This window comes from Lipophrys pholis (genome assembly GCF_963383615.2).
Source record: "Lipophrys pholis genome assembly, chromosome: 7".
NCBI lineage: Eukaryota > Metazoa > Chordata > Actinopteri > Blenniiformes > Blenniidae > Lipophrys > Lipophrys pholis.
The window spans coordinates 226,712-241,584 of NC_137638.1; the positions used below are offsets into that span (position 1 = coordinate 226,712).

The 14,873-nt window shown below is 51.9% G+C and overlaps 2 protein-coding genes across 2 annotated transcripts in view; both read right to left on the reverse strand.

The window, feature by feature from the left end:
- Positions 1 to 5,627, reverse strand: part of LOC308111554 (disintegrin and metalloproteinase domain-containing protein 9-like) — an 8,789-nt gene extending 3,162 nt beyond the window's left edge. Inside the window, 2 exon segments of the mRNA XM_080466513.1 lie at positions 1,343 to 1,443; positions 5,157 to 5,627. Coding sequence (XP_080322639.1) covers positions 1,343 to 1,443; positions 5,157 to 5,223 — 168 coding nt within the window. The 5' untranslated portion in view covers positions 5,224 to 5,627.
- Positions 5,628 to 6,037: 410 nt separating this feature from the next.
- ercc6l (excision repair cross-complementation group 6-like) lies at positions 6,038 to 12,356 on the reverse strand. The gene is made up of 4 exons (XM_080466514.1): positions 12,213 to 12,356; positions 10,218 to 10,262; positions 7,512 to 9,665; positions 6,038 to 7,432 (listed from the first exon to the last, which is right to left on the reverse strand). Exons 1-4 carry the CDS (start codon positions 12,251 to 12,253, stop codon positions 6,103 to 6,105), a joined length of 3,570 nt encoding a protein of 1,189 aa, XP_080322640.1. The 5' UTR covers positions 12,254 to 12,356; the 3' UTR covers positions 6,038 to 6,102.
- Positions 12,357 to 14,873: the final 2,517 nt, after the last annotated feature.

Below are 14,873 nucleotides of genomic sequence, written 5' to 3' on the forward strand. Positions count from 1 at the left end.
ATACTAACTAGTAACCTCAGATTACTAACTGGACACAGAGAGTTACTATATTTTTCCCCAATGTGGCCTCCAGCCATCCCCTCATATTTGCTGCTCTGCAGCTTTAAGAGCCTCGTTTCCACGGAGAACAAGTCTGGCTTCATTATAAAGACGTTCTGTAGAGCGTCTCATAGCGGAGCGCCCCCTGCTGCTCATGCAGACCTCAGCCTTCATTAATCCAGAGATGAAATGATCTGGTTCCCTCGTTCTTATTATTTTCCTCTCTGGTCACTCAGTCCACTCTCTAGTTGGTTCTCTCTAGATGGTTCTCTCTAGTTGGTTCTCTCTGGATGGTTCTCTCTAGATGGTTCTCTCTAGATGGTTCTCTCTAGTTGGTTCTCTCTAGATGGTTCTCTCTAGATGGTTCTCTCTAGTTGGTTCTCTCTGGATGGTTCTCTCTAGATGGTTCTCTCTAGATGGTTCTCTCTGGATGGTTCTCTCTAGATGGTTCTCTCTAGTTGGTTCTCTCTAGATGGTTCTCTCTGGATGGTTCTCTCTAGATGGTTCTCTCTAGTTGGTTCTCTCTGGATGGTTCTCTCTAGATGGTTCTCTCTAGTTGGTTCTCTCTAGTTGGTTCTCTCTAGTTGGTTCTCTCTAGATGGTTCTCTCTAGATGGTTCTCTCTCTAGATGGTTCTCTCTAGATGGTTCTCTCTGGTCAGATTAAAGAAGAAGAGGAACCATGAAGCCTCTGATCCTCCAGCTCAGTTTTCATCTTTAACATCCTGGCAGCAGGTAGTTTGTCATGGTTTATGGTAGTTTGTCATGGTTTAAGGTAGTTTGGTAGTTTGTCATGGTTTATGGTAGTTTGTCATGGTTTAAGGTAGTTTGGTAGTTTGTCATGGTTTATGGTAGTTTGTCATGGTTTAAGGTAGTTTGTCATGGTTTATGGTAGTTTGGTAGTTTGTCATGGTTTATGGTACTTTGTCATGGTTTATGGTAGTTTGTCATGGTTGATGGTAGTTTAATAGATCAGATAAAAACACTGCGCTGCCTCCACCACTATGTTGAAGACAAAACAGAGGCACGGAGACTTGAAAGTGGGCGGAGCTTTGGGTGGAGCATTGGGTGTAGCAGCGTCAGGGACACTAACCACTGTTGTTAACCTCACAGTTAACTTTAACAGCGACGTTAACTAACGGGATGACTAACCATGTTTTAAACAACACATATTTAACGGTCGGTTAGCTAACGGTCGGTTAAGGATTTAACCGGTAGTTAAAGTAACTAGTTTTGATCAACCCTGCAGTCAGAGCCTCCATCAGTCTGATGAGCTGAGCTGTTAGCATTAGCATTAGCCAGTACCTGATTGGGCGGCAGTCCTTCCATGTCCCTCCTCAGCCGACCTCCTATTCGTCGAGGGACAATCAGCTGATAGGAAGAGAGCGTCTCCGTCTGCTGAGACTCTGAAGGACAGCACAGAACAGAGACAGTGAAGGACAGATAGAAGACATATGAACCAGATGTTTTACAGACTAAATGTTTTTTATGGATGTCACTTCAAGTGTTCTTTACATTATGTGGACAACCTGAGAGACAAGTTCCTCCTCATCCCTTCATGTCCTCATGTCCTCCTCATCCCTTCTTCACCCCCTCATGTCCTCCTCATCCCTTCTTCACCCCCTCATGTCCTCCTCATCCCTTCTTCACCCCCTCATGTCCTCCTTATTGCCTCACCCCCTCATGTCCTCCTCATGTCCTCCTCATCCCTTCTTCACCCCCTCATGTCCTCCTCATCCCTTCATGTCCTCCTCATCCCTTCTTCACCCCCTCATGTCCTCCTCATCCCCTCATGTCCTCCTCATCCCTTCTTCACCCCCTCATGTCCTCCTTATTGCCTCATCCCCTCATGTCCTCCTCATCCCTTCTTCACCCCCTCATGTCCTCCTTATTGCCTCATCCCTTCATGTCCCCCTCATGTCCTCCTCATCCCTTCTTCATCCCCTCATGTCCTCCTCATTGCCTCATCCCTTCATGTCCTCCTCATCCCTTCTTCATCCCCTCATGTCCTCCTTATTGCCTCATCCCTTCATGTCCCCCTCATGTCCTCCTCATCCCTTCTTCATCCCCTCATGTCCTCCTCATTGCCTCATCCCTTCATGTCCTCCTCATCCCTTCTTCATCCCCTCATGTCCTCCTTATTGCCTCATCCCTTCATGTCCCCCTCATGTCCTCCTCATCCCTTCTTCACCCCCTGATGTCCTCCTCATCCTCTCACCCCCTCATGTCCTCCTTATTGCCTCAACCCTTCATGTCCTCATGTCCTCCTCATCCCTTCATGTCCTCCTCATGTCCTCCTCATCCCTTCTTCACCCCTCATGTCCTCCTCATGTCCTCCTCATCCCTTCTTCACCCCCTCATGTCCTCCTTATTGCCTCACCCCCTCATGTCCTCCTCATCCCTTCTTCACCCCCTCATGTCCTCCTTATTGCCTCACCCCCTCATGTCCTCCTCATGTCCTCCTCATCCCTTCTTCACCCCCTCATGTCCTCCTCATCCCTTCATGTCCTCCTCATCCCTTCTTCACCCCCCATGTCCTCCTCATCCCCTCATGTCCTCCTCATCCCTTCTTCACCCCCTCATGTCCTCCTTATTGCCTCATCCCCTCATGTCCTCCTCATCCCTTCTTCACCCCCTCATGTCCTCCTTATTGCCTCACCCCCTCATGTCCTCCTCATCCCTTCTTCACCCCCTCATGTCCTCCTTATTGCCTCATCCCTTCATGTCCCCCTCATGTCCTCCTCATCCCTTCTTCATCCCCTCATGTCCTCCTTATTGCCTCATCCCTTCATGTCCCCCTCATGTCCTCCTCATCCCTTCTTCACCCCCTGATGTCCTCCTCATCCTCTCACCCCCTCATGTCCTCCTTATTGCCTCAACCCTTCATGTCCTCATGTCCTCCTCATCCCTTCATGTCCTCCTCATCCCTTCTTCATCCCCTCATGTCATCCTTATTGCCTCATCCCCTCATGTCCTCCTCATCCCTTCTTCATCCCCTCATGTCCTCCTCATTGCCTCATCCCCTCATGTCCTCCTCATCCCTTCTTCATCCCCTCATGTCCTCCTCATTGCCTCATCCCTTCATGTCCTCCTCATCCCTTCATGTCCTCCTCATCCCTTCTTCACCCCCTCATGTCCTCCTCATCCCCTCGTCATCCTTATTGCCTCATCCCCTCTTGTCCTCCTCATCCCTTCATGTCCTCCTCATCCCTTCTTCACCCCCTCATGTCCTCCTCATCCCCTCACCCCCTCATGTCCTCCTTATTGCCTCAACCCTTCATGTCCTCATGTCCTCCTCATCCCTTCATGTCCTCCTCATGTCCTCCTCATCCCTTCTTCACCCCCTCATGTCCTCCTCATCCCTTCATGTCCTCCTCATCCCTTCATGTCCTCCTCATCCCTTCTTCACCCCCCCATGTCCTCCTTATTGCCTCATCCCTTCATGTCCTCCTCATGTCCTCCTCATCCCTTCATGTCCTCCTCATCCCTTCTTCACCCCTTCATGTCCTCCTCATCCCTTCATGTCCTCCTCATCCCTTCTTCACCCCCTCATGTCCTCCTCATCCCTTCTTCATCCCCTCATCCCCTCCTCATCCCTTCATGTCCTCCTCATCCCTTCTTCACCCCCTCATGTCCTCCTTATTGCCTCATCCCTTCATGTCCCCCTCATGTCCTCCTCATCCCTTCTTCACCCCCTCATGTCCTCCTCATCCCTTCTTCACCCCCTCATCCCTTCTTCACCCCATGTCCTCCTCACCCCCTCATGTCCTCCTTATTGCCTCAACCCTTCATGTCCTCATGTCCTCCTCATCCCTTCATGTCCTCCTCATCCCTTCTTCACCCCCTCATGTCCTCCTCATCCATTCTTCACCCCCTCATGTCCTCCTTATTGCCTCACCCCCTCATGTCCTCCTCATCCCTTCTTCACCCCCTCATGTCCTCCTCATCCCTTCTTCACCCCCTCATGTCCTCCTTATTGCCTCACCCCCTCATGTCCTCCTCATCCCTTCTTCACCCCCTCATGTCCTCCTCATCCCCTCATGTCCTCCTCATCCCTTCTTCACCCCCTCATGTCCTCCTCATCCCTTCTTCACCCCCTGATGTCCTCCTCATCCTCTCACCCCCTCATGTCCTCCTTATTGCCTCAACCCTTCATGTCCTCCTCATCCCTTCATGTCCTCCTCATCCCTTCTTCACCCCCTGATGTCCTCCTCATCCTCTCACCCCCCATGTCCTCCTTATTGCCTCATCCCTTCATGTCCTCCTCATGTCCTCCTCATGCCTTCTTCACCCCCTCATGTCCTCCTCATCCCTTCATGTCCTCCTCATCCCTTCTTCACCCCCTGATGTCCTCCTCATCCTCTCACCCCCTCATGTCCTCCTTATTGCCTCAACCCTTCATGTCCTCCTCATCCCTTCATGTCCTCCTCATCCCTTCTTCACCCCCTGATGTCCTCCTCATCCTCTCACCCCCCATGTCCTCCTTATTGCCTCATCCCTTCATGTCCTCCTCATGTCCTCCTCATGCCTTCTTCACCCCCTCATGTCCTCCTCATCCCTTCATGTCCTCCTCATCCCTTCTTCACCCCCTGATGTCCTCCTCATCCTCTCACCCCCCATGTCCTCCTTATTGCCTCATCCCTTCATGTCCTCCTCATGTCCTCCTCATGCCTTCTTCACCCCCTCATGTCCTCCTCATCCCTTCATGTCCTCCTCATCCCTTCTTCATCCCTTCATGTCCTCCTCATCCCTTCTTCACCCCCTCATGTCCTCCTCATCCCTTCATGTCCTCCTCATCCCTTCTTCACCCCTTCATGTCCTCCTCATCCCTTCTTCACCCCCTCATGTCCTCCTTATTGCCTCATCCCTTCATGTCCTCCTCATGTCCTCCTCATCCCTTCTTGACCCCCTCATGTCCTCCTCATCCCTTCTTGACCCCCTCATGTCTAGACTGAACGTCCCCTCAGTGGGTGGGGCTTAGCGGTTTGTCATGTCCAGACACATTAGACCACGCCCCCTCCTTCCCCTGCCTGGTCGTTGGTCTCCATGACATCAGCAAGTCTGAATTCCACAGACACGCAACGATGACAGCACAGTGACGTCATCAGCGACCCCTTACCTCTGCCTTCCTGTCCAGGCAGCAGCAGCATCAGGCAGCAGACCTCCAGCAGTCCTGCGGTCTTCATCTTGTCCAGCTCGGTGTCTTGCTCAGTCCCTGGGCTCTGGTCCTGGTCCCCGGACTCTGCTCCCTGCTGCCCCGCCTGGTTCTCCTGGTCCCCGGGTTCTGCTCCCTGCTGCCCCGCCTGGTTCTCCTGGTCCCCGGGTTCTGCTCCCTGCTGCCCCGCCTGGTTCTCCTGGTCCCCGGGTTCTGCTCCCTGCTACCCCGCCTGGTTCTCGGCCTCTCCTCGGTGTGTGTAGTAGTGTTGTGTCCGCGTTCCTTCATGCTCTCCGGCCGGGAGCCTCTCACTGCCTCAGCCGGCTCATGGCGCCTGATCTCCGGGGACGACCCGCGGCTCGACCCGCCGTTCGAGCCAAGATGTCTGCCTCAATTTAATCCGAGCGGAGCTGCGAGACTAACACCAGGAAAGGAGGAAACTGGACCGGAAGAGAGTTACAGTGACCGGAAGACTCTTCACAATAAGAGAAACTGGACCGGAAGAGAGGTAGTGACCGGAAGACTTCACAATAAGAGAAACTGGGCCGGAAGACAGTTGGTGAATGTGATTAACAGTGTAAAGCACTCTGGGGGACAAACACAAACAGTGAAAACCATTACAACAACCAGAAGACACTTGACCACAAGAACCGTGATAAAGACACGAGTCCAGACCTCAGAGCTGGTCTGAGTTACCAAAGTAAAATACAAGTTTGACCTAAACTGGTCTCTTTTATTTTATTAGAGAAAACATGAAATAGTTTTTTTTAAAAAGAGAGAGAGAGAGAGAGAGAGAGAGAGAGACAGAGAGAGGGAGAGAGACAGACAGAGAGAGGGAGGGAGAGACAGAGACAGACAGAGAGAGGGAGAGCAAATGAAGATAAAAACACAGGAAAGCAGAATGTCCTCATCAGTCCAGTTTCTGTCCACACATTCTGTAATCCTCCTCCTCCTCCTCCTCCTCAAGGTCCTGGATGATGGACTCGAGGAGTGACCGGTGTGAAGCCACTGATGCGCCTCCTCCGACGCTCCTCCTGGACTGGGGTCCTGAGGAGGTGACCGATTTGGGTGTGGAGGCTTGGAGGACCTGGAAGGAGCTGTGTAGGTCCCCATCTTCATGGTCCTCATCTTCCTCACTGTCATAAATAATAGCAGCTCTTCTTTTCTTTACTCCCACAATGGATCCGTCCATGGAGGTCTCCGTGTTGTGGGAGTGGCCGTCCTCCATGCTCCTCTCAGAAACTTCCAGGTGGATCTTCTCAGAAAGAGACCTGCTGACGTCGAAGCTGCCCTCCATCTGCAGCCGAGACAGCAGCCTCTGCTCCTCCTCCTCAGGTCTGTCCTGACCAGAGGACACGTTGCTGTCCTCCAGCCGGAACCTCTGCTCCTCCTCCTCCTCCTCCTCAGGTCTGTCCTGACCAGAGGACACGTTGCTGTCCTCCAGCCGGAACCTCTGCTCCTCCTCCTCCTCCTCCTGTCTGTCCTGACCAGAGGACACGTTGCTGTCCTCCAGCCGGAACCTCTGCTCCTCCTCCTCCTCAGGTCTGTCCTGACCAGAGGACACGTTGCTGTCCTCCAGCCGGAACCTCTGCTCCTCCTCCTCCTCAGGTCTGTCCTGACCAGAGGACACGTTGCTGTCCTCCAGCCGGAACCTCTGCTCCTCCTCCTCCTCAGCTCCGCCCTGACCAGAAGACATGTTGCTGTCCTCCAGCTGCAGGTCAAAGTTGCTGCTGTAGGACTGAAAGCTGACCATGGCGGACCGGTCGGTTCCCAGGATGGACCGAGACGTGTGGAGGAAGGAGAGTTGGTCCATCAGCAGGGGGGACAGGGGGGCACTCAGGTCCTTGTCCGAGTCCTGGTGTTGGCGGGGAGGAGTCTGGTTCAGGAGTCTCTGTTCATGAGCTGCTGCCCTCCTCACTCTGTCCAGGTCCGCTCTGACTGAAGCTTCTGTGGACCCGGACTCTAAAACCTGTTGACCCAGGTCCAGGTGGCACCCAGCGGCGGTCTCCAGGTGACTAGACTCCTGATTGGCTGACAGGTCTGGTGGAGCCAGCTGGCTCTGGCTAAGCTCCATCGCTGCATGCTCCTCCGTGGTGCTGTCCTCCGTCAGATCAACAACCGAGCCCTCCTTTCCAGAACCAGTGGAATCGGAGTCGAGCCGAAGTGGCGGTCCGGCCCGGCTGCTGTCCTGTTGTGGATGAGACGGACTGGATCTGGGGGGTCTTGACCGTTTCTCCCTGCTGATCAGACCAGATAAGCAAGAACAAAGTAAGAAGAATAAAGAACCATGACGTGATCAGGTAGTGACTGGACGCCTACCTGCTGACGTCGGCCTGCAGCCGGAGCCAGGCGGCTTCAGTGTTGGACGCCATGTTGTCCGCCAGATGCTTCTGCTGCTCAGACTCCGCCTTCATCAGCTCCTGAGCCTTCTGGACTCGTCCTTGGATGTAGTGCTGCTCCTCCTGGTCCTCCAGGGCTTCGTCATGGTTGACGTCCAGAGAAAACATGAGGTCGTGGTCGGAGATGCCGAACATGTCCATGGCGTGGAGGTGTGCGATGTGCTGGTCCAGCCGGGGGTCGGTCCTCCGGTGGCTGGAGTGCAGGGCCTGGAGCTGCAGCTGTGTGGAGGAAGTCCTGGGGTCCTCCAGGGTGAAGAGCTCCTTCAGCTCCTGCTTGCTGAAGTACCTGAAGGGGTTTTTCTTGTCGCCTGTGTTCTGCCTGATGAGAGAGTCTTTGAAAACCTGCCGCCGGTAGATTTTCTCCTCCACCGTGCCACAGGTGATCAGGCGGTAGATGACCACGTTTTCAGTCTGGCCGATGCGGTACGCCCTGTCCACCGCCTGGGCGTCCGTTGCCGGGTTCCAACTGGGATCGTAGATGACGACACGGTCTGCTGCCGTCAGAGTGATGCCGACGCCGCCGACCTGGGTGGTGAGGAGGAAGACGGAGTAACTGCTGTCGCTCTGGAACAAAGAGATGAGTCTCTCTCGCTCTGCGACCTGCGTTATGGTGCCGTCCAGCCTCAGCACTCTGAAGCCACGGTGGCCCAGGATTCGCTGGATGATGTCCAACACCTTCCGGTAATGAGCAAACACCAGTGTGCGGTGGCCCTCCTCTCTGAGGTGCTGCAGGAGGGCAAACAGGAAGACCATCTTCCCGGACTCCGCTATGAGGGTGCTGTCAGGAATCCTGGCAATGCTCTGTGGGTCAGCACCGGGCTCGTCGCTCTGCTGGCTTTCCTCCAGACCCAACTGGGCGACGGCGCCAGCGGACAGCAGTCTGGGGTGGTCGCAGAGCTTCTTCAGGATGGTCAGCTCAGCAAGAGGAGACCTGGTGGTCAGCAGCAGTTCCTTGATGTGGTCCAGAGAGATGAACTGCTGGTAAATGTCCTCCTGAATGGGGCTCAGGTAGGTCCACACGATCAGGTCATTCTTCCTGGTCAGTTTGGGCATGACTGCTCCAGACTCCATCTGACCGTTTGGGACCGGGTGGTCCTGGTCACCTTTGCGTGCCTGGGTCTTTAAGTGCCTCTGCACTTCTGACTTGGTCCTGCGGAGAAAGTAGGGTTTAATTATGGCCATGAGGTTCTCCGACATCAGAGCCCCCAGAGCCTTTTCTCCCGCTGTGGCGTCCTTCTCTCGGGCCCTGGTGATAGGGTTCTCGTACTCGGTCTTGAAGGTCTTGGCGGTGCCGAGCAGGGTGCCCTGGCAGGCAAAGTCAAACAGGGCCCACATTTCTCGGAGGTTGTTCTGGACCGGAGTTCCAGTGAGAAGGAGGCGGTTCCTGGACGGCACTGCAGAGGCACTTTTGGCTGTTTTGGTGGTGGAGGTTTTGATTTTGTGCGCCTCGTCCAGGATCATGTAGTCCCAGGTAAACTCCTCGCCCTGGTAAGAGGCCAGCTGCTGCCAGTTGTTCATGAGCATGTTGTAGGTGGTGATGATGACTCCGCCCCTCCTCTGGACCTTCTCCAAGTTCTTGTTTCTCTCTGCTTTGCCAGCGCCATGGAAGTCCTTCACCCTCATGCCGGGCGTCCACTTGGAGAACTCCTTGTTCCAGTTGGTGAGGAGCGACGTGGGCATGACGAGCAGCGTGTGTTTGACCAGCTCGCCGTCATACATCCCCGAGAGAAAGGAAATGACCTGGATGGTTTTTCCCAGGCCCATGTCGTCCGCCAGGATGCCCCCGCGGCGCCGGTCTCTGTGGAGGCTGAAGAGGAAGGCCACGCCGGCCCTCTGGTAGTCGTACAGTTTGTCATGGAGCTCCTTAAAGAGCATCAAGCCGCTGTTGTTGACGTTGACAAACTCGTCCTCGTCCTCGTCCTCGTCCTCGTGGTCCTGATCCAGCAGCTCCTGGATCTTCTGGATCCTGCTCTCCAGTTTGGGGCTCTGGTGGATCCAGGAGGCCTGCTTGAAGAGCTCGACGGCTCTGAGCAGGTCACCTTGCCTGGCAGCCTCTTTCCCATCTCGAATGAACCTGAACAGACAGAGGATGTGTGACCAGCAGCTCTGGTCCTGGTCCTGGTCCTGGAGAGCCGGGTCTGCTTCAACTCACCTGAAGCTAATCTAGTCCTCTTCACCAGGCTCCTCATAGAGCCCGGCAGGACCCGGCTCTCCCAGACCACGACACAGGAGTTCAACACTGACATCATTAAATCTGGTCAAGTCACTAGGTCTTCAAGTAACTCATCAGGACCCTGGACCGGTCTGACCCTGGACTGGTCTGACCCTGGACCCTGGACCGGTCTGACCCTGGACTCTGGACTGGTCTGACTCTGGACCCTGAACCGGTCTGACCCTGGACTGGTCTGACCCTGGATCCTGGACCGGTCTGACCCTGGACCGGTCTGACCCTGGACTCTGGACTGGTCTGACTCTGGACCCTGAACCGGTCTGACCCTGAACCGGTCTGACTGAATTTTTTATCACTGGAGGCTAAACTGTGTGTGTGTGTGTGTGTGTGTGTGTGTGTGTGTGTGTGTGTGTGTGTGTGTGTGTGTGTGTGTGTGTGTGTGTGTGTGTGTGCTACCTGTGGTACTTTTCCTCTGAGTGTTCCTGATTTACAGTCAGAGACCTGCAGGAAAGAGGCGGAGCTTAGACAAATACAGCCAATCACATTCCTGCGGTGATGAATGAAGATCTGTTATAGCTGCAGACAACTCAGATCATAGAGCTAGTAAAGTTATTAAAGTTAGTAAAGTTATTAAAGTTATCAAAGTTAGTAAAGTTAGTAAAGTTAGTAAAGTTATTGAACCTTGAAGCTATTTTCATATCATTGGCAACATTAATAAACTGCTTTTCCATAAACTCCTCATTTAATTTTTCTTGATTGGTGTTTCTTTATGTAAAGTGTCTGAGTGTCCAAAGTGTTTTAATGTCTACATTAAATTACAAAAATAATTCTGTATTTTTATTATAAATAAACATCAATAAATTATGAAAATAATAATTACTCTGAACTGATCTGATTAATAGCATTAATGTTGAAAAGACAGAGGAAGTCAGTAATTAGTAATTATTTGTGATTATTAGTAAATAGTAAATAATGGTAATTAGTCCTGTTAGTAATTATTAGTAATGAGCCCTATTAGTAATAAGTACTAATGATTAGTAATTAGTCCTGGTAGTAATTAGTTAGTATTAGTCATTTGTCCTCTTAGTAATTAGTATTTATTACTAATTGGTCTCATTAGTAATCAGAATCATAATAAGAAGAAGAATAACTGCATTCACCCTCTCACCACCTCCAACCACTCACTCTCTCCAACCACTCACTCTCTCACCCTCTGACCACCACCAACCACTCACTCTCTCACCCTCTCCAACCACTCACTCTCTCACCCTCTGACCACCACCAACCACTCACTCTCTCACCCTCTCCAACCACTCACTCTCTCACCCTCTGACCACCACCAACCACTCACTCTCTCACCCTCTCCAACCACTCACTCTCTCACCCTCTGACCACCACCAACCACTCACTCTCTCACCCTCTCACCACCTCCGACCACTCACTCTGTCACCCTCTGACCACCTCCAACCACTCACTCTCTCGCCACCACCAACCACTCACTCTCTCACCCTCTCACCACCACCAACCACTCACTCTCTCACCCTCTGACCACCTCCAACCACTCACTCTCTCTCCCTCTCCAACCACTCACTCTCTCACCCTCTGACCACCTCCAACCACTCACTCTCTCTCCCTCTCCAACCACTCACTCTCTCACCCTCTGACCACCTCCAACCACTCACTCTCTCGCCACCACCAACCATTCACTCTCTCACCCTCTCACCACCACCAACCACTCACTCTCTCACCCTCTGACCACCTCCAACCACTCACTCTCTCACCCTCTGACCACTTCCAACCACTCACTCTCTCGCCACCACCAACCACTCACTCTCTCACCCTCTCACCACCACCAACCACTCACTCTCTCACCCTCTGACCACCTCCAACCACTCACTCTCTCACTACATTCATTTGTTGTTGCCTTTTTTTTAATCTCACACTGCTATAAGGCAGCTGGTGGATCCACTCGCTGCACAAGGTGCCCCTCTGGTTCAGGGAGCCCCCGGCCCCCCCACATGTCAGCTCACGCCCCTGAACACCCAGCTTTAGTCATCTGTTCGTGTGACGGACTGACAGCAGGTCACTGTCCACTCAAAGCGCTGGCTATATTTTACACCTAAACTAGTAGTGTTGAAACTCGTTGGGAGACTTTATTCTGCTCACAGTGAGCAGTTTGTAGAATAGTTCGGCAGTGACTGTGAATTTTAGCTTGGAGCTGCTAGCCCGTGTTAACGGACGGGGAGGTTAGCACTGGAGCTAGGCTATCTGCTCGCCCGTGTTAACGGACGGGGAGGTTAGCACTGGAGCTAGGCTATCTGCTCGCCCGTGTTAACGGACGGGGAGGTTAGCACTGGAGCTAGGCTATCTGCTCGCCCGTGTTAACGGACGGGGAGGTTAGCACTGGAGCTAGGCTATCTCCCGGGGGGTTAATCCGTCGTGTGGGCTCACCGCTGCAGAGTTTCAGTGACTGCCTCGACGTCGCGGTCCATCGTGGTGGTTTTCTGAGTCCAGCGGTTCGGGCTCAGCTTTTCTGACACTAATGTAAAAGAAAAGAGGACGTTTGCGTTTGTGCCTTCAAACAGTGACGCTCGGCCCGCCAGTTATCTCAGCCAATAGAAAGGCAGCTTCAAAACTGACGCATGTTATTGTCCAATCCTGATGAGCCACATGGGCGGGACTTACAGGACGACCCAGCCAATAAGCATCGTCGATACAAGTAGATTCAAACCACATTTTAAAATGTTTTTAAGGTTTTTCACAATAAAAACTATGTTTTTTTATGTAGCTGATGATCTCTACACTCAGAACACTGGAGGAGGAGGAGGGGGAGGAAGAGGAAGAGGAGAGGGAGGTGGAGGAAGAGGAGAGGGTGGTGGAGGAAGAGGAGGAGGATGGGGAGAAGGAGGAAGAGGAGAGGGAGGTGGAGGAAGAGGAGGGGGAGGAGGAGGAGGAGGAGGAAGAGGAGAGGGTGGTGGAGGAAGAGGAGGAAGAGGACAGGGAGGAGGAGGGGGAGGAGGAGGAGGAGGGGGAGGAGGAGGAAGAGGAGAGGGTGGTGGAGGAAGAGGAGGAGGAGGGGGAGGAGGAGGAAGAGGAGAGGGTGGTGGAGGAAGAGGAGGAGGAGCAGGAGGAAGAGGAGGAGGAGGAGGGGGAGGAGGAGGAAGAGGAGAGGGTGGTGGAGGAAGAGGAGGAGGAGCAGGAGGAAGAGGAGGAGGGGGAAGAGTAGAGGGTGGTGGAGGAGGAGGAGGAGGAAGAGTGACCAGATTGTTAATTGTATTGTTGTATTAAAAAACTAATTTAAAAACAATTTTTAAAAAATGTTAGTGCCCCCAAAAACATTGGATCTATAAAACGGTGCGTACGCACACCTGACACACTTTCCTTTTCTAGACCCAGTCCACCTGGAAGGTGACCGTTCAGGCCCCGCCCCCAACACGCCCACTTTCTACCATATATGGTCAATCAAAGCGCCTCGTTAATGTTTTTACATCTCAACCAGCTGATCGCCGCCATTTGACACCAAATCCTGGAAGAAAAGACAAAGAAAAAGTGAGAAATAGTGATGGAGGAGATGGAGGTCAGGAGGAGATGGAGGTCAGGAGATGATGGAGGTCAGGAGGTGATGGAGCTCAGGAGGTGATGGAGGTCAGGAGATGATGGAGGTCAGGAGGTGATGGAGGTCAGGAGATGATGGAGGTCAGGAGGTGATGGAGGTCAGGAGATGATGGAGGTCAGGAGGTGATGGAGGTCAGGAGGTGATGGAGGTCAGGAGATGATGGAGGTCAGGAGGTGATGGAGGTCAGGAGGTGATCTTATCTTTTGTCACAGTAGTGGAATCACTAATAAAAGAAAAAGAAAGTGACCAGCAGCTCGTCGTCACTGATGGAAATAGTGAGAGAGTCTGAGAGAGACCAGAGACTGTAGAGGTGGAGGAGAAGAGTCTGATCTGAAGGTGGAGGACAGAGGAGAGTGACACCATGGAGGAGAGTGACACCATGGAGGAGAAAGGTGGAGGAGTTGGAGGAGGCGGGTGGAGTTGGAGGAGGAGAGTGGAGTTGGAGGAGGAGGGTGGAGTTGGAGGAGGAGAGTGGAGTTGGAGGAGGAGGGTGGAGTTGGAGGAGGAGGGTGGAGTTGGAGGAGGAGGGTGGAGGTCTGTCTCCAGAGCATGACTGAAGCAGCAGCGGTTCTCAGGATTTACAGCCATAAAGTAAAAATGTACTAAAGTGTTTCACTTCTGATGATAAAATAAAGAAAATAAAATCTAAACTTTCTTTATTTTATAAGGAACCTTTGTTAAATCATCTCAACTCAACTTTTAGTTCAGTTCAGTAAATTGTATTTCTAAAGAGCTTTTCACAGACACGGAGAACCTGATAGAACCTGATAGAACCTGATAGAAACTGATAGGAACTGATAGAAACTGATAGAACCTGATAGGAACTGATAGAACCTGATAGAACCTGATAGAACCTGATAGAACCTGATAGAACCTGATAGAAACTGATAGAACCTGATAGAACCTGATAAAAACTGATAGAACCTGATAGAAACTGATAGAACCTGATAGAACCTGATAAAAACTGATAGAAACTGATAGAACCTGATAGAACCTGATAAAAACTGATAGAACCTGATAGAAACTGATAGAACCTGATAGAACCTGATAGGAACTGATAGAACCTGATAGAACCTGATAGAACCTGATAGAACCTGATAGAACCTGATAGAAACTGATAGAACCTGATAGAACCTGATAAAAACTGATAGAACCTGATAGAACCTGATAGAACCTGATAGGAACTGATGGAAACTGACAGAAACTGATAGAAACTGATAGAACCTGATAGGAACTGATGGAAACTGATAGAAACTGATGGAAACTGATAGAAACTGATAGAACCTGATAGAACCTGATAGAACCTGATAGGAACTGATGGAACTGATAGAAACTGATAGAACCTGATAGAACCTGATAGAACCTGATAGAACCTGATAGGAACTGATGGAACTGATAGAAACTGATAGAACCTGATAGGAACTGATGGAACTGATAGAACCTGATAGAACCTGATAGAAACTGATAGAAACTGATAGAACCTGATAGGAACTGAT

What these genes read in the sequence shown, in the direction of transcription:
- ercc6l (XM_080466514.1), bottom strand. Translation starts at nt 12,253, where the DNA reads ATGGACCGCGACGTCGAGGCAGTCACTGAAACTCTGCAGCG. An exon ending in TCAGAGGAAAAGTACCACAG is followed by an intron (nt 9,666 to 10,217) that starts GTAGCACACACA and finishes CTGTCTGTTCAG; the next exon opens with GTTCATTCGAGATGGGAAAG. An exon ending in CTGCAGGCCGACGTCAGCAG is followed by an intron (nt 7,433 to 7,511) that starts GTAGGCGTCCAG and finishes TGGTCTGATCAG; the next exon opens with CAGGGAGAAACGGTCAAGAC.